Raw genomic sequence first — 21063 nt, 5'->3', positions numbered from 1 at the left:
CCGCTCATGTTCATGGTTGCAGGTGGCTAGAGCCACTTACAGCTGTCCTCCGGGACACCAAATTTTTATTGGATAATGCCTAATGTACACACATTGTTGTATGGCTCTCATGGAATTACATTTTAAAATATGTGGCGTTCATGGCTCTCTCGGCCAAAAAGCTTCCCGACTCCTATACTGGGGGATAGAGCATTTACTATTTGAAATGTTCCATTTAATTACCATTACATATTTCAAGCACTGCCAATCTGCAAATAATTAAAGTGAAGTGATAAGTAATAAGGCCACAGGATGATTCAGAAGTCCCATGGGAATCATATCACGTGTTAACGAGAATTATTAGTTTTGAAATGCCATATTTTAAATGCAAAACAGATCAATGTTACTGACCCTCCTTTTTTTTTTTTTTTTTTTTTTTGGTATTTTTCTGAAGCTGGAAACAGGGAGAGACAAACAGACTCCCGCATGCGCCCAACCGGGATCCACCTGGCACGCCCACCAGGGGGGCAACGCTCTGCCCACCAGGGGGCGATGCTCTGCCCCTCCCAGGCGTCGCTCTGTTGCGACCAGAGCCACTCCAGCGCCTGGGGCAGAGGCCAAGGAGCCATCCCCAGCGCCTGGGCCATCTTTGCTCCAATGGAGCCTTGCTGCGGGAGGGGAAGAGAGAGACAGAGAGGAAGGAGAGGGGGAGGGGTGGAGAAGCAGATGGGCGCTTCTTCTGTGTGCCCTGGCCGGGAATCGAACCCGGGACTTCTGCACGCCAGGCCGACGCTCTACCACTGAGCCAACCGGCCAGGGCCGACCCTCCTTTTATGGAAAAATTAAAATGCTCATTAGTAAAATACACATGAACTATCAAATTACCTTCATTATTACTATTTTTTTTTTTTTTTTTGTATTTTTCTGAAGTTGGAAACGGGGAGGCAGTCAGACTCCTGCATGCGCCCAACTGGGATCCACCCGGCACGCCCACCAGGGGGCGATGCTCTGCCCATCTGGGGCGTCTCTCTGTTGCGACCAGAGCCATTCTAGCGCCTGAGGCAGAGGCCACAGAGCCGGCCATGGAGCCATCCTCAGCGCCCGGGTCAACTCTGCTCCAATGGAGCCTTGGCTGTGGGAGGGGAAGAGAGAGACAGAGAGGAAGGAGAGAGGGAGGGGTGGAGAAGCAGATGGGCGCTTCTCCTGTGTGCCCTGGCTGGGAATCGAACCCGGGACTCCTGTACACCGAGCCGACGCTCTACCACTGAGCCAATCAGCCAGGGTCACTTTCCTTATTTTAAAAAAGAAAACATCAACATTCTGTATTTGTAGCAATCAGCTCAAATTAGGAAGAGTAGGATGGACTGAGATTTCATTGAAAACCTAGATGTCAGCTTTCAGTAGTAAATATACCATCAAATTAGTTTGAAAGCTATTATATGTAGAGACCATTTTTGTTAAATTATATTTCTATAACTACTAGTTAAACTGTCTAACAAAACTATATATTAATAGAGTTCTAAACAGTCTGCCACTAGATAAGGTAAAACAGGGCATGGTATATATAGTCTCATGCCTTTCAAATAAATTCAAATGCTTTTAGAATAGAGCTAAGTTTAAAATAATTAAGGAATGTTTGTTTCTAGGAAGAATGTTAATTTAATATAAATATAAGAAACATCCTAGCCTGACCAGGTGGTGGTGTAGAGGATAGAGCATTGGCCTGACCTGTGGTGGCTTAGTGGATCAAGCATTGACCTGGAATGCTGAGGTCGCTGGTTCAAAACCTTGGGCTTGCCCGGTCAACGCACATATGGAAGTTGATGCTTCCTGCTACCTCACCCCCCTTCTCTCTCTCTCTCTCTTTCTCTATCTCTATTCACTAAAATGAATTAAAAACTCTTGAAGTTGCTGGCTTGACTGCAAGCTCACCAGCTTGATCCCAAGGTCACTGGCTTGAGCAAGGGGTCACTGGCTTGGCTGGACGTCACCCCCTGCCCTGGTCAAGGCACATATGAGAAAGCAATCAATGAACAACTAAGGTGCTAAGAATCGATGCTTCTCATCTCTCTCCCTTCCTGTCTGTCTCTCTCTCACACAAAATACAAAAAACAAAACAAAACAAACCTTTTCAGACAATTTTTTTTTTTTTACAGAGACAGAGAGAGAGAGAGAGTCAGAGAGAGGGATAGACAGGACAGACCGACAGGAACAAAGAGAGATGAGAAGCATCAATCATCAGGTTTTTGTTGGGACACCTTAGTTGTTCATTAATTGCTTTCTCATACAAATATCGATCAACTTATGACCTATGCAACTTAAGACCATTCAACTTTATGACCACAATCGCTAGCCACGACTGCTCCGCATCTGGCAACACAAGCGTTGCCCAGCTGGGCGTACAACAGTGCAGACCAGCTTCCGGCTGCACTACCATCTCCGTGTGCACCATTCCAACTGTTATCCCAGACTCAGTGCAGCAATTTGTGTTTTGTGTCTTGGATATTTTTCATCAAACCCCTCCCAAGATGTCTACCAAGAGGAAATTGTTTTTGCAAATATGATATTAAACCAGTTGTACTGGTAATGCAGTGTTTTACTTAAACCTGATGAATGTAAAAATAAGAAACAAAATGGTGTAGAGATGATACAAATGGCATAAAATGAACAAAGAAAATTATGATATATAACAATAATGAAAGAAAATTATGATAAAATATGATTTAAAGATTTTTATAACATCATTTCACAGTACTGTACATATAGCCTATTCAACTTGCGACCAAATCGTATTACGACCGGTCTGTCGGAACCAATCGTGGTCATAAGTAGAGCACTAGCTGTATGTGCCTTGAGGGTGGGCCTTCAGCCTTCCGAGTAACCCCTTGCTCAAACCAGCGACCTTGGGTCCAAGCTAGTGAGCTTTGCTCAAACCAGATGAGCCTGCGCTCAAGCTGGAGACCTCGGGATCTCCAATCTGGGTCCTCCGCATCCCAGTCCAACGCTCTATCCACTGCGCCACCGCCTGGTCAGGCCAAAATTTTTTGACAATAGTAATTTAAATTTAGCAATAAGGAATGAAAAGTAAAATATATTTCTGCAATTCTCAGCACACATTTTCTGTATCAAGATCACCAAAAGGACTTATTTAAAATGCAGGAAAAAAAGAGAAAAAATGAGGAAAGCTGAGCCTACCCCCAAATTACTAAATTGCTTTGGAGGGAGAGGGAAATAAGTAGGTATATGATTCTTAACAGAAGCATCATTTGATACTTAGGTACTCTCAAAATCTGAGAACCACTCATCTAGATTAGAGCATGCAGACAATCTTTAATATTTAAAATCTGCATTCACCTAAAATGACTCATTTTGGCACTTAGTGCTCCACCTTAGCCAAACAAGAAAAGTCAAAATTAGGAATATTAAGAGACAAAAAATCTAACTTTGATAGAAAACATAAGCAATATATAAATAGTAAACATTTGGGATTTTCCATGCTAAAAAATATAGTATTGTACAGGGGAGAGACAAATAAGCAGAGCACACAGATTATTTTTAGGGCAGTGAAATTACTGTGTATGTAATTATTTGTCCAAACCTAAATAATAGAATGCAAAATATAAAGAGTTAAACTTGTGGTAAACTATGGATTTTGGGTGATTATGATGTGTTAATGTAGGTTCACTGTTGGCAACAAACATATCATTCTGGTGAATGGGATTAGTAATGGGGAGGCCACACATATGTGGGGAAAAGTGGTATGTACACTTTTTGTTATGAATTTAAACTGCTCTAAAATGAATAAATAAAATTTAAAAAAGAATAAACTGCTCTAACCCTGGCCAATTGGCTCAGTGGTAGAGCATCAGCTCGGTGTGTGGAAGTCGTGGGTTCGATTCCCAGCCAGGGCACACAGGAGAAGCGCTCATCTGTTTCTCCACCCTTCCCCCTCTCTTCTCTTCTCTTCTCTTCTCTTCTCTTCTCTTCTCTTCTAGCGCTCATCTGTTTCTCCACCCTTCCCCTTCTCTTCTCTTCTCTTCTCTTCTCTTCTCTTCTCTTCTCTTCTCTTCTCTTCTCTTCTCCTCTCCTCTCCTCTCCTCTCCTCTTCTCTCTCTCTCTCTCTCTCTCTCTCTCTCTCTCTCTCTCTCTCTCTTCCCCTCCTGCAGTCATGGCTCCATTGGAGCAAAGTTGGCCCGGGTACTGAGGGTGGCTTCATGGCCTCTGCCTAAGGTGCAAGAATAGCTTGCTGGGTGGATCCCGATCGAGCGCATGGGGGAGTCTGTCTCTCTGCCTCCCTGCTTCTCACTTCAGGGAAAAAAAAAATCTGCTCTAAAAAAAGTTAAAAAACCCCACAAATTATTTTAGCATCAGCCTGCCGTGTGGAAATCCTGGGTTCAATTCCCAGCCAGCACACACAGGAGAGGCACTCATCTGTTTCTCCACCCTTCCCCCTCTTCTTTCTCTCTCTCTCTCTCTCTCTCTCTTCCCCTCCTGCAGCCATGGCTCCATTGGAGCAAAAGTTGTCCCAGGCACTGCAGATGGCTCCATGGCCTCCATCTCAGGCGCTAGAATGGCTCTGGTGGAAACAGAGCAACGCCCCAGATGGGCAGAGCATTGCCCACTAGTGGACATGTCGGGAGGATCTCAGTTGGGCGCATGCAAGAGTCTCTCTCTCTGCCTCACTGCTTCTCACTTCATAAAAATACAAGAAAAAATTTTGTTTTAATTACTTAATGACATAAATATAATCATCTATATTGTTCCATGAAAAAAATTGGCTGTACAAATTAAAATTTTATTTTAAAAAATAGAATATAAACTTTGGGTGATGATTACATATTAATGTTGGCCCACGGATTGATATAAATATAATACTCTGGTGATGGATATGATATGCTGATGAAAGAGGCGGTACTGGGGGGAAAAGCAAGGAAGTTGTTGGGAACCTGTACTTTCCACTTTATTTTGCTGTGAGCTACTCTAAAAGATAACATCTAGTAAAAGAAAAAAAGAGCGTTAACAATTGAATAAAAAAGTATAGAAAAACATAAAGAACAACTGAGACAGCAGCAGGGTATACAAGACCACTTTTTTTACTGGAAAAAGTTTAAACCATGCTTAGACACATCACTCTCGAGCTCAAATGCCTCGTGGTTAAAACAAATTTTTTAAATGTATTTCTTGATTTTTAGAGGGAGGGGAGAGAGAAAGAGAGAGACAGAAACATCGATTTGTTTCTGTATGTGCCCTGACCAGGTTAAACTGGTAATCTCTGTATAGCTAGACGATGCTCTAACCAATCAAGTTATCTGGCCAAAGCTGCTTAGTGATTTTTTTTTTTAACTCAAATTCCTTTCTTTGTCATTTAAGGACTTAATTGTAATCCAAAAAAAATCATAAAATATCAATTAAAGGATGAAAATTGTTTATAGTAGACCAAATATATAACATTTTTCCCAAGAGATCTAAAACAATTTTTTAAAAGATTTTATTTACTGATTTTACAGAGGAGGAAGGGGAAAGGGGGGAAGAATGAGAAGTATCAACTCATAGTTGCTTCACTTTAGTTGTTCACTGATTGCTTGTTGTAAGTGCCTTGACCAGGCAAGCCCAGGGTTTCAAACTGGTAACCTCAGAGTTCCAGGTCGACATTCTATTCACTGCATCACCCCAAGCCAGGCAATACAAACATATTTTTAAAAGATTTTATTTATTGATTTTAGACGGGGGGGGGGGGGAGAGAGAGAGAGGCACAGGGAAGAGTGGGAAACATCCACATGTAGTACGGTACTAAGTGCTTCTCATGTGTACCTTGACCTGGCAAGCCCGAGGTTTCAAATCTGCAACCTCAGCATTCCAGGTCAATGCTTTATCTACTGCGCCACCACAGGTCAGGCAACAATTTTATTTTATTACTACCTGATGATTTTTACTACTTTCTTCAAAGCTATTTCGATAGATGCTTCAAGAAAAAACCCATTTTCTAAACTTCTCCAAGAAACAAAACAGTCTCTTTATATACACTGAATCAATCCCTTATGAATCTCAAGTTAAACACTTTTATTCAATGATTTTCTTTTTGCAGATGAAGAACTTACCTCTACTTATTTTGTAGTGGCTAGATGAAGGATATTTAATTCAACCAACCTTTAAAATTACAGGATAATTACACATAGCCACTGAATTTAATTTTTCAAGTATCAAACCTAACAAAATAATTTGGCATCAATTTATTCTATAAATGTTTACTTAAAATTCCTTCCATAAAAATTCTAGGAAATTCTGAAAACACACACTGAATACATCTGATAAAAATCCAATTCAAAAAAATTCAATTTGTATTATAACTAGTACATGAAATTCTACTAACCATGCTTTTAAATTTTACTCATCTGCAGCCTTCATACCTAGTGTCATTTGATGAAACTCTCAGCAACTAACTGATTTATCCCTACCGTATCCTTTAGAAACAGATTACTGTTTAACCAAAGATGCTATCTGGTCTGGACAAGAGGATAAAAAGACTACAAATTGACCACAAAGAAAGGGTGGTAGTCATGTGCTTAAGAAACTGGTTACACTTATATACATAACTTCCTTCAGCTCAAATACCTGAGAGATTTTTAAAAATTATTTTCTTTGACATTTAAGGATTTTAACAATTTCATAGGTACTGTCATCTTTTTTCCTCCCAAACTACTCTCTTTTAAGATGCTTTCACTTTCGCAAAACTGTTCTACTCATTTTCTTCAAACATACCGAGCCCACTACTGTCTGTCCTGCTATTCATCTGTCTAGCATGTTTTACTACCCATCTGCCTACTATAGTCTGACCCTTCAAATCCCAATCCTATTGTCACTCCATGAAACTATTTCTTAAGCAAGAGCGACAGAGAGAGGGACAGACAGGAACAGACACACAGACAGGAAGGAAGGAGAGAGATGAGAGGCATCAATTCTTCATTGTGGCACCTTAGTTGTTCGATTGCTTTCTCATATGTGTCTTGATGGGGGTGGGGGTTGGGGGCTACAGCCGAGCAGTGAACTCTTATTCAAACCAGCAACCAAGGGGTCATATCTATGATACCATGCTTAAGCCAGTGACCCCACGCTCTAGCCAGAGACCTTGGGTTTCAAACCTGGGTCCTCTGTGTCCCAGTCTGATGCTCTCTATTCACTGTACCTCTGCCTGGTCAGGTGAAACTTTTCTTGACCATCAGAATTCTTAGTATTTCTTTATCCAAAGAAACAGATACAATCCTAGCATATAATTGGCATTTAACTTATAAATTATATAATAATCTCATATATTCTTCATATAAATGGAAATCCATTCTACTGCTCATCTAGTATAAATCCAGTTTCCCCAATTGACTAATGCTATTTAAGGGTTGGCTTTATCAGCACCAATCATACTGTCCCTACTTTGGCAGAGTTTTAAATGTTTGATCATAATAATTTTAGAACATGAAAAACAACAAATATTATAGCAGTTCCAAACTTTTAAACTATCATATAAGATTTAAAAAATTATATATATATATATATATATATATATTTTTTTTTTTTTTTTTTTTTTTTTTTGCCTGACCAGGCGGTGGCACAGTGGATAGAGCGTCGGACTGGGATACAGAAGACCCAGGTTTGAGACCCCGAGGTCGCCAGTTTGAGCACGAGCTCATCTGGCTTGAGCAAAAAAAAAAAAAAAAAAAAGCAAGCTCACCAGCTTGGACCCAAGGTCGCTGGCTTGAGCAAGGGGTCACTTGGTCTGCTGAAGGCCTGCGGTCAAGGCACATATGAGAAAGCAATCAATGAACAACTAAGGTGTCGCAACGAGAAACTGATGATTGATGCTTCTCATCTCTCTTCGTTCCTGTCTGTCTGTCCCTATCTATCCCTCTCTCTGACTCTCTCTCTGTCCCTTAACTTTCAAAGGCTGAGAGTTAGGCACACCTGTAACTACGCAGAGGAGCACACCAGTTGGGAAACTCTGCTTTAATGTAAAAGACAAAATATCAACAGCAAGGAAAAGAAATTTAGTAAATTTTTTTTATGTTTGTGTTGGCTTTCTATTGAAACTAATATCTAGAAACTTCTTGGTTTTGTTGTCTTCAGTAAATAAAAACTTATTAGGCTTTTATACAATGTATAAACTCCACTCATTTTCTTTCTGTCTGGGAAATTCAACTGGACATACTTCCATGTGTCTACAACCTCAGCCACAGTAGAGTTTAACTTAATCAATTAACTCTGCAAATAAAAACCAACAGAAAGAATATTAATTAATGTCCATAAATCTGTTCTGGTATGAGTACCAGTCAGTTTTCCCAAGGACATCTACATATTTTTTATATAGGGAAAGTTAGTCATGCTATCAGCATTCTATATGCCAATGTTATTTCATACAGTATTATTTTAAATAAGCCCTCACCTAATTTCTAGGTCAGGCTTAATGATTTCAATATCATCTGTTACTAATATTTTGTCTCCATTGCCATCCGCTTATTTCTTTAAACAAACTGAAGAAAGTCACTCAATTTCCTTTGAGTTTTTAAATCTAAATTGAGTTCAAACCCCTCTGAACTTCAATGTGACACATATTTATTTAATCATTTCCATAAAGAATTTTTCTTGTCATCAGGAGGCAATAAAATAGCTTTATTTCCAAATTTTTAATGTGCCAATTTGACTGCTAATTTAAAAGTAGGTATTACTTAATAATACAGTATTGAGAGGCTGGGCATTCTTGTACTTGGTGGAAATACAACATGGAGCGGGAATTTGGCCACCTCTAACAAAATCACTCACAGGCCCTGGCCGGTTGGCTCAGCGGTAGAGCGTCGGCCTAGCGTGCGGAGGACCCGGGTTCGATTCCCGGCCAGGGCACACAGGAGAAGCGCACATTTGCTTCTCCACCCCTCCGCCACGCCTTCCTCTCTGTCTCTCTCTTCCCCTCCCGCAGCCAAGGCTCCATTGGAGCAAAGATGGCCCGGGCGCTGGGGATGGCTCTGTGGCCTCTGCCCCAGGCGCTAGAGTGGCTCTGGTCGCAACATGGCGATACCCAGGAGGGTCGCAACATGGCGACGCCCAGGATGGGCAGAGCATCGCCCCCTGGTGGGCGTGCCGGGTGGATCCCGGTCGGGCGCATGCGGGAGTCTGTCTGACTGTCTCTCCCTGTTTCCAGCTTCAGAAAAATGCAAAAAAAATTAAAAAAAAAAAAAAAATCACTCACAGATTTACCCTTTCACCCAACAGTCTTGTTCCTATGAATCTACCCTAAAGATACACCTCCATAAATAGAAATAACATATGAAAAAGGTTTTTCATGTTAGCATTATTTGTAATAGCAAAACATTAGAAACAATCTGAAATGCAACAATGAGATTAGTTGAATAAACTATGATGCATCTATACATAGAATACTATAAAACCATAAAAGATAAGAAAAGATTTCCAAATGTGATTTCCAAGATATTTTAAGTGAAGAAAGCGAAGTGCAAGAGTACATATAGTAGTCTATCTTTTGAGTAAGAAGGGAGGCAACATGGAAAGGATAAACCAGAAACTAATGAAAATGATTATTTATAGTGGCTGGGGGCATGGAAATGGACTAGAAGGGACAAGATAGGAGTAAGACATTTGAAAACTGTGAGTTTGTTCTGACTCTTGAACCATATAAAATGAAAAAGAATCGGGGAAAAAAATGAAAAAGAATGACAAAGTAATACCTAACACTGAATACAAATATCCCTACAACCCAACAACAAAATAACCCAATTTCAAAATGAATGAAGGTATGAAAGAGGTTAGCATTCCCCTTGACAAAGATAGAAGAAGCTCTCAGGCTTAACAACACGCACACAATTAAGGCACTGCCACCTACTTCATGGTATCTAGCCAACAATTTTAAGAAAAAACAAAAAAGAAGAAACTCATGGGCATGAATAACAGTGTGGCGGTTTCAGGGGGTGGGGGCTGTAGGTATATAGGGAGGATAAGTGGAGATTGTCAACATGACTTGGCAGGGTAAACACACAATACAGTATACGGAGATGTGTTTTAGAATTTAGCACCTGAGCGTTGACTTGGAATGCTGAGGTCACCGGTTCAAAACCCTGGGCTTGCCTGGTCAAGGCACATATGAGAATTGATGCTTTCCGCTCCTCATCCCTATTCTCTCTCTCCCTACTCGCTAAAATAAATAAATAAATAACAATTTAAAAAAATTAAGCACCTGAAACCTTTATAATGTTAACCAGTGTTACCCCAATAAATTCAATAAAAATTTAAAAACAACAAAGAACTTGAACAAACATTTCTCTAAAAATACACAAATAGCCAACAGGCATAAAAAGATGCTCAACTTTGCTCATCATCAGGAAAATGCACATCAAAACCACAATGAGTTATCACCTCATACTCTTTAAACAGCCATTATCAAAAACACAGAAAATAACAAGCATTGGTGAGCATGTGGAGAAATTGGAATCCTTATGCACTGATAGGAATGTTAAAAGATACAACTGCTATGGAAAACATATATAGAGTAGTGGTACAATATTGTGATTTGTAAAGAAATATGTATTTGATCCTCATCCACAGTTCTTGTCTCACAGCTCCAGGAACTCTTGGAATTTCCTAAGTATTGAGAGTCAAAAGAGGTTACCATTCAGTAGGTTAATGAGGTGACTTTTGGAAAGCACCAAAGATGAGGGATAGTTACTAAAAGGACCAACCATGTGATTAGAGGGTTGTAAAGTTCAGTCACACCCACCCCCACTTTTAGGAAGGGGAGAGGGGCTGGAGATTGAATCAATCAACAGCTGACGATCTAGTCCAGTGGTAGTCAACCTGGTCCCTACCCCCCACTAGAGGGTGTTCCAGCTTTCATGGTAGGCAGTAGCGGAGCAACCAAAGTATAAATAAAAAGATAGATTTAACTATAGTAAGTTGTTTTATAAAGATTTATTCTGCCAAACTTAGTGAAAATCTGACATAAAGTACTTAGTAAGTAATTATTATTATTATATGCTTTAACTTGCTGTAACTCTACTTTATAAAGTAAAGTTACTTCCCTACTTTATAAATCACCATTACTGTGGAACCCATGGGTGGTTAGAAAATTTTACTACTAACAGAGATACAAAAGTGGGCGGTAGGTATAAAAAGGTTGTGTACCCATGATCTAGTCAATCATGACTACGTGGCAGAGCTTCCATAAAAACCCAGGAGCATGAGGTTCAGCGAGCTTCAGGCTGGCAAACACAAGGAGATGCGGGAGGGTGGTGCCCCTTCCCATATACTTTGCCCTATGCATCTCATCCGTGTAGTTGTTTCCAAGTTATATTCTTTTATAATAAACCAGTGATCTAGCAAGTAACATGTTTCTCTGAATTCTATGAGCCACTCTAGCAACTTAATCGAACCCAAGGAGGGGATTGTGGGAAACAATGATTTACAGCCAGCTGGTCAGAAGTACAGATGACAACTTGGATTTGAGATTGGCATTCTGAATTGAAGGGAGTGGCTGGAATCTCCAATCTGTGGCCAGTCGGTCAGAAGCACAGGTAACCTGGGTTTTTGTCTGGCATTTATTTATTTGTGTGTGTATCTGTTTATTTTTTATTTAAAATTTTTTTAATTTATTGTGTGAACATGGTTTCAAGTGCCTTCTCAACCCTCAACACCCTCAACCCCCCACATTGTGCCCCCCATGTTGCTTGGCATTTAAAGTGTGTTTGTGCAGATGCACAGATTCAGAGAATAGACTGACAGCTGTCAGAGGGAGTGGGGGTTTAGGGGCTGGTGGAAAAAGGTGAAGAGATTAAGCAAAGAGAAAATACTTATAAATACAGACAATAGTGTAGGATCTGCAGAAGGGAAAAGAGGGTGGAGCTGGGATAGATGGTGATAGAGGGAGACTTGATTTGGGTGGTAAATGCACAGAGCAATATACAGATGATGTACTACTGTAGAGTTGTATACCTGAGACCTTTATGATTTTGTTGACCCAATCAAGTCAATAATAAATTTTTAAGAAATAAAGAAAATGTATATTTTGGAAAGGAGGTAGACAGTCTTATAGGACTGAAACCTTAACTTGTGGAGTCTGATGTTATCTCTGTGTAGATAGTGTCAGAATTGAGTTGAATTCTGGGACACCCTGCTGAAGTCTGAGAATTTTTGTTGGTGTGGAAGAATCTTGAAGACATTATGCTAAGGGAAATAAGCCAATCACAAAAGGACAAACAGTGTATATGATTCCACTTATAAAGTAGTAAAAATTCATAGGGACTAAAAATAGAATGGTGGTTGACTGGGCCAGAGGAAGGGGAGAATAGAGTTATTCTTTTGGGGTTTGTTTGTTTTTTAGAGAGAGAGACAGGCATGAAGGGAGAAAGAGAAAAAGCATCAACTTGTAGTGCGGCACTTTTAGTTGTTCATTGATTGCTTCTCATATGTGCCTTGACTGGGGGGCTCAAGGCAGCGACCTTGGGCTCAAGTCAGTGTCCATGGGATCATGTCTATGATCCCATGCTCAAGCTGGTGACCCTGCACTCAAGCTCAAGCTGGATGAGCCCACACTCAAACCAGCAACCTGGGGATTTTGAACCTGCGACCTCACCATTCCATATTGATGCTCAATCCACTGCCCAACCACTGGTCAGGGAGTTACTGTTTAATGGGTGCAAAACTTCAGTTGGGGAACATAAAGTTCTAGAGGTAGGTAGGAGTGATGGTTGCACAACAATGATAATGCCACCAACTGCAAACTTAAAAATGATTAAAATGGTAAGTTTTATGAAATACATATATATTTTACCACACAAAAAAAGCTGCTGTGTTAAACCACTGGATTTGGGAGTACTCTGTCACATAGCAACTGAAAACCAGAACAGCTCTACAAAAATAAGAATTGTGCTGCACTAAGTTCTACTTTACAAACACAGCTATATTTTAGGGCTTGATCTTAAGAAATCTAGCTTCTACAATTAATTTTTTAGTTCTTAACAGAACCTTCTGCATTAATACAAATATTAAAATATATGAGCAGAATTTAGAGTTGAAATTACATACAGAGTTTCACGTAAAATTAACACACTATGTAGCAATTAGGGATAAATAAAAATAATTTATGGAGGTGAAAATAATTACAACCTAACTAAGTATTTCTGGGGTCTACCTACAGGAAAGGAAAGTGAAAGAATTTGTGGCCTTCCTGTCCCTAATGTATTCCTCCCCTCTTCCAACCTAGGTTTGATGAGAAAAGGGGGATGTCTTATCTTAAATCAAGCCACCATATCCTAATTCCTATTAAACTATCAAACAGGCCAGGCTATAGAAAGCAGAAGTGAGAATGTGGGGAAGAGGGAGGATAGTTGACACAAAGATTACAGATAAATGCAAAAAAAAAAAAAAGTAGTAATTTCTGGTAGGAGAAAAATGGGGGACAGTTTTAAAACAAAAAAAGCTATCATTTCATCTTTCCAAGTACCAAGTTAGTTAATTATTTTGATTTGATTCTATAACAGAATAAATATAGCTAATTTGGTATAGAGTTATGGCTAGAGAACTGTCTAGAGTACTGAGCTCTGAGACCAGGTAATAAGAAATAGATATCAGAAACAAATTTCACCCTGCCAATCCCTCCCTCCTTTTAAAAACCAAAGATTAGCAAGGTCTCCCATCTCCAAAATATCAAGAAAGGAACAAAAATGTGTGTGGCGCATAGCTCTGTAGTAATACATAATCAGAGATAGACTATGCATAACAAACTGGGCAGCACAACTTAATGAAACTTTGTACAACACTGTTTACAGGTATATTTTGAGTGTATTATAAAACTTATAAAATATGACCTCTGCATTAGTTTCAGAATTTTTAACTACTACATAAAAGAAAGGCTATTTGTGAATCACAGATTTTCACACTTAAAGTAACATTGGTAGCAAACTGTTGTTGTTCCCAACAGCCAACAACCTTTTGTATAGCTTTTAGTATTTCTGTCAATACCTTACTGTAACCTATCTAGGTATCAAAACTATCAATGACAGTTTTCACCTTTAATTGACCAGGGTTGGTCACAATGTCTCAGACTCAGTATTTTCATCTGGAAAATTAGAACAAAACCAAATAAATTCTAAACTATATTTTATTTTAAAATTCTAAATATGTATGTTATCATCTCTGATATACAAGTAAGGTACTTCGTTGCATTTCAAAATATTTTCAAATTACCTTTCATTTACAAAAATAAATATTTCTCTAATCTAATATTAAGACAAAGTATTCACTTGTTCACTCACTAATATTTGTTGTTCACTCAACTAATATTTGTTGAGCACCTAATCATGTGCCAGGCATTAAACTTGGCATTGGGAGGATACAAAAATATAGATATGGTACCTGTATTCATGAAGCTTACAGAGAACTTGGGGGACAAACCAAATAAATATGCATAAGTGTAATATCACAACTATAAAAGTGAAGGAAGGAGCTAAAAGAGTAAATAATGAAGTATCTATGAGATTTCCTTAAACATTATATATAAATGACAAATGAACTGAGAGGAATGGTATAAATGGCCTACATAATGTGAAATCTGTCTAGGCAAAAATAAACATGGCATGTTCAAGCAACTGACAGAAGGACAGTATGATTGGACATAAAAGATCAAAGGATATCTTAGCTATTCAAAGACATGCTCTAAGAATTATTTTCTTTTTTTTTTTTAATAAATTTTTATTAATGGTAATGGGATGACATTAATAAATCAGGGTACATATATTCAAAGAAAACATGTCTAGGTTATTTTGTCATTAAATTATGTTGCATACCCCTCGCCCAAAGTCAGATTGTCCTCCGCCACCCTCTATCTAGTTCTCTGTGCCCCTCCCCCACCCCCTAACTCTCTCCCTCCCTCCCTCCCATGTCCTCCCTCCCCCCACCCCTGGCAACCACCACACTCTTGTCCATGTCTCTAAGAATTATTTTCAAAGAAGCTTCAAAGCATCACTATAGTTCCTAATGTTAAAAAAAAATGCTGTCCTTTATCTCCCTGCAAAAGACCAAACTAACTCTCATGGGCTCTTTTCATGTTACTGTTTTCAACTGCATAATAAAAACTACAACTTGTGCCCTGGCTGGTTGGCTCAGCGGTAGAGCGTCAGCCTAGCGTGCGGAGGACCCGGGTTCGATTCCCGGCCAGGGCACACAGGAGAAGCGCCCATTTGCTTCTCCACCCCTCCGCCGCGCTTTCCTCTCTGTCTCTCTCTTCCCCTCCCGCAGCCAAGGCTCCATTGGAGCAAAGATGGCCCGGGCGCTGGGGATGGCTCTGTGGCCTCTGCCTCAGGCGCTAGAGTGGCTCTGGTCGCAACATGGCGACGCCTAGGATGGGCAGAGCATCGCCCCCTGGTGGGCGTGCCGGGTGGATCCCGGTCGGGCGCATGCGGGAGTCTGTCTGACTGTCTCTCCCTGTTTCCAGCTTCAGAAAAAAAAAAAAATGAAAAAAAAAACAAAAAACTACAACTTGTTAGTTCTACTTAGATTCCTTAGACAAAGGCAGCTATAAGAATAAAAATAAATATGCTATTGCCCTGGCTCTGCCACTAACCTGCCCTAGAACTGATCTTAGTAAATGTTACTTGGCTACTTTGGGCCTAACTTTTTATTATCTGTAAAATAGGAGAAGTCCCAGAATTTAAGATCCTTCTATCTCTGAAATTATGTTTTCACTGTAAAAATGCTTGTTCTGTTCCACCCCTCTCCCTATCTAGGTTTGCTGACAAAAGCCCACCATATCCTAATTCCTATTAAACTATCAAGCAGGCCAGACTATAGAATGCAGAAATGAGAATGTATGTGGTGAAGAGAAAGAATGGTTGACACAAATATTACAAACAAATGCAAAAAACAAATAACAGTAACAACAACACAGAAGTAATACCTGGTGGAAGAAAAATTGGGGACATTTTCAGAACAATAAAACCCTACTGTTTCCAATATCTGATAATTAGACCAAATCTCTGAATTCTACTGACCAAGATTTTACTTCTTTAAGCCCTCTTTGTATTATGTTGAGGTTCAACATTGTTGCTATGTTATAATAAATTATCAAATTTATAAAATTTTCCCATAACCAAGGGTCTAATAAACATAAATTATCAAAAATAGTTATTCACTATTTAAAAACCTACACTTCAAATGTGACAGTAATACTTTAACTAAACAAGAATCCCTAAAAAATCAAAATAGTACTAAGTCAAAATAGACTTAAAAAGGCACGAGGAAGACAAAAATCTTAATAATTCTTAAGAAAAGCAAAATTTTAGCATAGGACATTCAAATTGGTTAATATGCATGTCAATTTTAACTTCTGAAAGAACTCATAAATGAATATTCTAACCCAATGCTCTAGACTTGGTCCTATGTACGAACTGAACCAACAACCTCTGTGCTTCGGGACAAAGCTCTAACCAAATAACTTGGTGAGGGCTACAGTTGTACAATTCAAGTTTTAATATTCTTAATATGAACACAATAAAAAAAGATCGATAAATTTTTTTACTGCCTGACCAGGCAGTGGCGCAGTGGATAGAGCGTCGGACTGGGATGCGGAGGACCCAGGTTCGAGACCTCGAGGTCGCCAGCTTGAGCATGGGCTCATCTGGTTTGAGCAAAGCTCACCAGCTTGCTGGACCCAAGGTCGCTGGCTTGAGCAAGGGGTTACTCGGTCTGCTGTAGCCCCACGGTCAAGGCACATATGAGAAAGCAATCAATGACCAACTAAGGTGTCACAATGAAAAACTAATGATTGATGCTTCTCATCTCTCTCTGTTCCTGTCTGTCTGTCCCTATATCCCTTTCTCTGACTCTCTTTCTGTCTCTGTAAAAAAAAATAATAATTTTTTTACCAAAGTTTTGTTTCATAATTTTCAGTATTTCAAAATACTCAATATAACCATATGAAGCATCAGTTAAGGACCTCACTTCATGTATAATTTTACGTATCATGATTTACTGTAATGGAAGACATTGTGTCCTATTCCTTCCAAAGAAGCGACAAATAGATTAAAAAAAAATTTTTTTTTTTTAATTTATTGATTTTAGTGAAAGAGGAAGGGAGAGAAAGACAGGAACATCAAGTTGCTCCTGTATGTGCCTTGACAAAGGACTGAACCGGCAACCTCTGCACTTTGGGATGCTGATCTGACAGTTAGATTCTAACCAACCAAGCTATCTGGCCAGGGCAAGTAATTAGATTTTAAACACTAAATTCCAAGACTACTTTAAATATTCATTTAAGTACTCGCAACATTGTGAACATTTACTAGGTACTATATTAAGTAAGCTTTAAGATCAAAGGGGCAAAAACATTCCAAAAGAATACATTTCATCAAATTGCTCAAAGTAGAAACATTGTTTCTTTGCTCCCCTCCCACCAAGTCTGACTCCAACTAAATGGTCTCTTGGATCATTCTCTACCTCTTTATTCCCACTGTCATAGCCCTACTTCAAGATTTCAACACCTTTTATCTAGGCTACTATTAAGTTTCCTAGCTGGGCTCCCTGCTCCAATCTAGCATTGCAAATGTCCTCTGGGTGGGAGGGGGGAATGGAGCTGGGTAGGGTGGTGGTGGTGTCGTCAAAGATGCCCTGGACGAGAAACACTGCATCAAGCTGATCCCTCAAAAAGAACAGAATTTTGTAAGACTGTGGCCACAATCTACGCTCATGACCAACATAAAGCTGAAACTTACAACCTAGACTTTAAGAACCACCATGCTTAAATTAAATAAGCTAATTCTTTTTTTTTAAGCTGATTCTTTATAAAAAGGATACATAATACTTTCTTATAAACTCTTTGAACATGTGGACCTAAAACATCACCTTACATCAAGTCTGAATTTTGAAAAATCAGTACTTCTGTCAACATTTAACCATTCTATATATATATATATACATTTTAAGTTTCTGGATATTAGAAAATCGTGACAATTTAAAAAATATCTTTCATACCTAAGTCTCTTCAGAAGTTGATGAAAATAGGGCTTCGTAGACTTATTACCTATATTTAAGGTTACAAGCTACTTTGAACATACTTTCATGAGTATTTCTAGAAAAAAACTTTAAAAGTTTTAAGCATAAATTCTTATGCTTAAAAAAACAGTAAGATTAAACACACACACATACACACTCCTTTTAATTTTCCATAATGGTTATGTCTCCCCACAGAACTTATTACCCAAAGATACAGCCAAGATACAACAATAGCTTTCAGAAGGGGTAAAGGAGAAGGCGATAAGCTATCTGAGAAAAACCTGGTCGGCGAAACTCTCAAGGCCAGGCCTAGTAGTGTGGTAACCCCACAGGAGAGGTCTCTCCTACCACACACATCGGAAGTGCGGACATCCTGCCCAGACGCTTACCTTCAGTCGTTTGATCATTTCATCCGTGGTGATCTTGTCGGTGATCTCCTTTACCCCCGGAGGGTAAGCAATCTTCCCGTCTGCACTCCCGACGCCAGAGAGGGCAGTGGCAGGCTTGGGCTGCGCGGCGGAGAAGTCCATCCTGGGGGACAACTTTTCTTTTACAGTCCTCTACCGGCCTCTATCGGTCAGAAAACAAAAGTTCAGCGGGAAATGGGCGACTTTGTAACCTCTTTTTTCATTTCAAAAATCTCTAATCTGCAAAAGGCTCTGTCTCCCAGGAGGCCGGAGGCTCGGCGGCAGCCCCGCGATCCGCTCCTTCTCCGGGCTTGGACCCTGGCGGCCACCCCGCCGCCCTCACCCACACGGGCCCTTCCAGCCCCGGGCCCACCAGGCTCTTCGGCACCAGCCGCTGCGGCCGCGGGAAGCGCCGAGCAGCGCCCGGAGTTTCCCATTACGCCTTTCACAATGAAATCCATCCCCATGCTGCGTGGTCCGAAGTTTGGCGGCCTCGGGATTACGGCGAGGCCCCTAAGGCCCCGGCTCTACCGGGAAGAAACCTCGAGTCCCCGCACGGCCGATCCCCTTTGGGAAGGGAGACGCGAGGCCTATAGGGCTCGGCTTAGGCCGCAAAACTAGGCACCCGACCGGACCCACACGCAGCAGCGGCTCCCAGGAACGAACGCCTTCGCCGGGCTGAGCTGCGGGACACCCGGCGTCCCCGCCACGCTCCCGCCCCTCCGCTGTCCCGCTCTCCAACCCCGGCGGGGCGGGGGGGACAAGCCGCCCTCCACCCCAAGCCCCACGCAAGGAAGCGACTGACGCGGCTCCGCACTTCACATTTTGTTCCTTCAACTTCGGCTAAGGGACCCCGGCGGCTTCTGTCGCCCCCGGCCACTGGGTGCCGTCCCGCGCCGCCAAGGCCTTACCAGCACCTCCGGGCAGCCCCGCCGGGCCTCGGTCCCGCGCCCCCCCCCCCCCCGATCTCCCCTTCCGTCCCCTCCCTCCACCAGCCGAGGGCGGGAGCCGGGCCGCCGCCTCCGCCTTTACCTCCTCCTCCTCATGCGGGCGGAAGGTGCATCGAGCGCCCGGGCCTCTGTCAGGTGGTTGCGCCGCCGCCCCTCGTCGGGCTGCACACAAAGCGGCTTCGTGGGTCCCGCCGCCGCCCGCCCCGTAGCGGCGCTGGGGCTGGCGGTGCCGAGGAGGAGCAGCCGCCGCGGGGGGAGACGCGGGGCGAGTGTGCGCTGGGCGGGGAGATACTGCCGCTCTCCGTCCGGCCGAGGAAGAGCAGCCCCGGAGAAGGCTCCTCCGGGACTGTGCGCGCCTGTGTCCGTCCGGGACCCCCGCAGCCCACCCGCCCGCACCTCGCGCCGGCCGGGTCCGCCGACCCGGCCCCGGACGCCCCTCAAGCGGCGCGCGCCCGGCCGTCCGTGTGCCTGGGAGCCGACGCCTCGCGCACACACCGGCCGGTCACGCGAGCGGTGCGAGAGCACGCGAGAGCAGGGCGCGCGCCTCGCTCCCTCCCCTTCCTCGGCGGGCTGTGCCTCCGCCTCCCTCGGGCCCCAGGCTGCCGCGCGTGGGGCGGACAGCGCCGCCACCTGGTTGGCGCCAAGACCTGCCTCGCGCAGCGCCCTGGGGAGGACCAGAGCCCAAAGGCGAGCAGAGGAGGAGCCCGGGAGGCGGGAAGAGAACCCGGCCCGTACCACCCTGTGAGGGCAGAGCTTTAATTTATGTCGCGGAAATGAGTTCACTCACAACTTTTGGGGGTCATCCTGAGGGACATGGACGGAACTGGTTAAAAGACGGTTAATTACTCGGTGAAAACGAACTGATTTCCTCCCTAGCGACTGAAGATCTGCAAACTGAGGAAAAGTTTTGCAAGATGGCACAACGTGAGCTGCTCATTCTTGTACCTTCTGCAACCACCAGTTAGCCCTCTCTTTAAATGTCTAAAATTAATATTTTTAAAGTTGTAAAATATAAAAGTAGGAGAGTCGAGTGGTTCTCAAAGAATGGTCTGAAACGTAAGTTCCTGGACTCCACCCCCAAACAGTGGAACCCAGAAATAAGCACATTGACAAATTAGCTGGATGGTTCTTGTGAAAATGGAAGAACTCTTTTTAAAAAATGTTTTAAATATACCAAAGGGTAATTTTTTCTTTCATCCAGAGGAAAACCCAATGCAATTGGGTCTGAGCAACGTTAAAAGTTTAGCAAATGAACCTCAGAAGTATACACATAATTTAAAAAGACGTACTTGAAAAAAACCCACAGTAATATAAAATAGCATTCAGCTCTTTAAACCGACAATGACCCTAGTTTAAAATGATATGCGATTATTTACTTATATTATTCTTGGTGGATATCCATTGGTATTCCCCACACCATCTACCTGATCTTAAAAATGTTAAAGGTACCGCAATCACTAAATTGTTTTCCGGGTATTACAAAAGGAAGATTCCTATTATCTTGGAATCTACCACGCCACAGTTGATGATTTGCTAGAACTCGGCCTAAAAGTCCCCTGCTTTGTTCTTGGGCATTTAGAGTAGCAGGCAGAACCCATTCAAGATACTGCTCAGCCATAATAAATGATGACATCGGATCATTTACAGCAAAATGGTGGGATCTTGATAACATGATACAAAGTGAAATA

The 21063-nt window shown here is 41.8% G+C and overlaps 1 protein-coding gene and 1 non-coding gene across 5 annotated transcripts in view; one reads left to right on the top strand and one right to left on the bottom strand.

Moving 5' to 3' along the window:
* The window catches only part of PDS5A (PDS5 cohesin associated factor A), a 124417-nt gene extending 104536 nt beyond the window's left edge, over positions 1–19881 (bottom strand). Inside the window, exons 1-2 of one of the 4 annotated variants that reach the window (XM_066233463.1) lie at positions 19458–19881; positions 18408–18588 (exon numbers count right to left, since the gene is read on the bottom strand). In XM_066233463.1, coding sequence (XP_066089560.1) covers positions 18408–18548 — 141 coding nt within the window. In that variant the 5' untranslated portion in view covers positions 18549–18588; positions 19458–19881. Of the gene's footprint in view, positions 1–18407; positions 18589–19230; positions 19383–19457 lie in introns of those variants that run through there. The other 3 variants (XM_066233465.1, XM_066233464.1, XM_066233467.1) reach the window with 3 other exon arrangements.
* On the top strand, positions 9764–9888 carry LOC136307299 (U6atac minor spliceosomal RNA). Its single transcript, XR_010725953.1, has one exon. It is a non-coding gene; the product is annotated as a U6atac minor spliceosomal RNA (small nuclear RNA).
* Positions 19882–21063: the final 1182 nt, after the last annotated feature.

Source organism: Saccopteryx bilineata, chromosome 5 (genome assembly GCF_036850765.1).
Source record: "Saccopteryx bilineata isolate mSacBil1 chromosome 5, mSacBil1_pri_phased_curated, whole genome shotgun sequence".
Classification (NCBI taxonomy): Eukaryota; Metazoa; Chordata; class Mammalia; order Chiroptera; family Emballonuridae; genus Saccopteryx; species Saccopteryx bilineata.
Note: the sequence above shows the minus strand (reverse complement) of the source record. Positions and strands in the feature narration are given on the sequence as shown.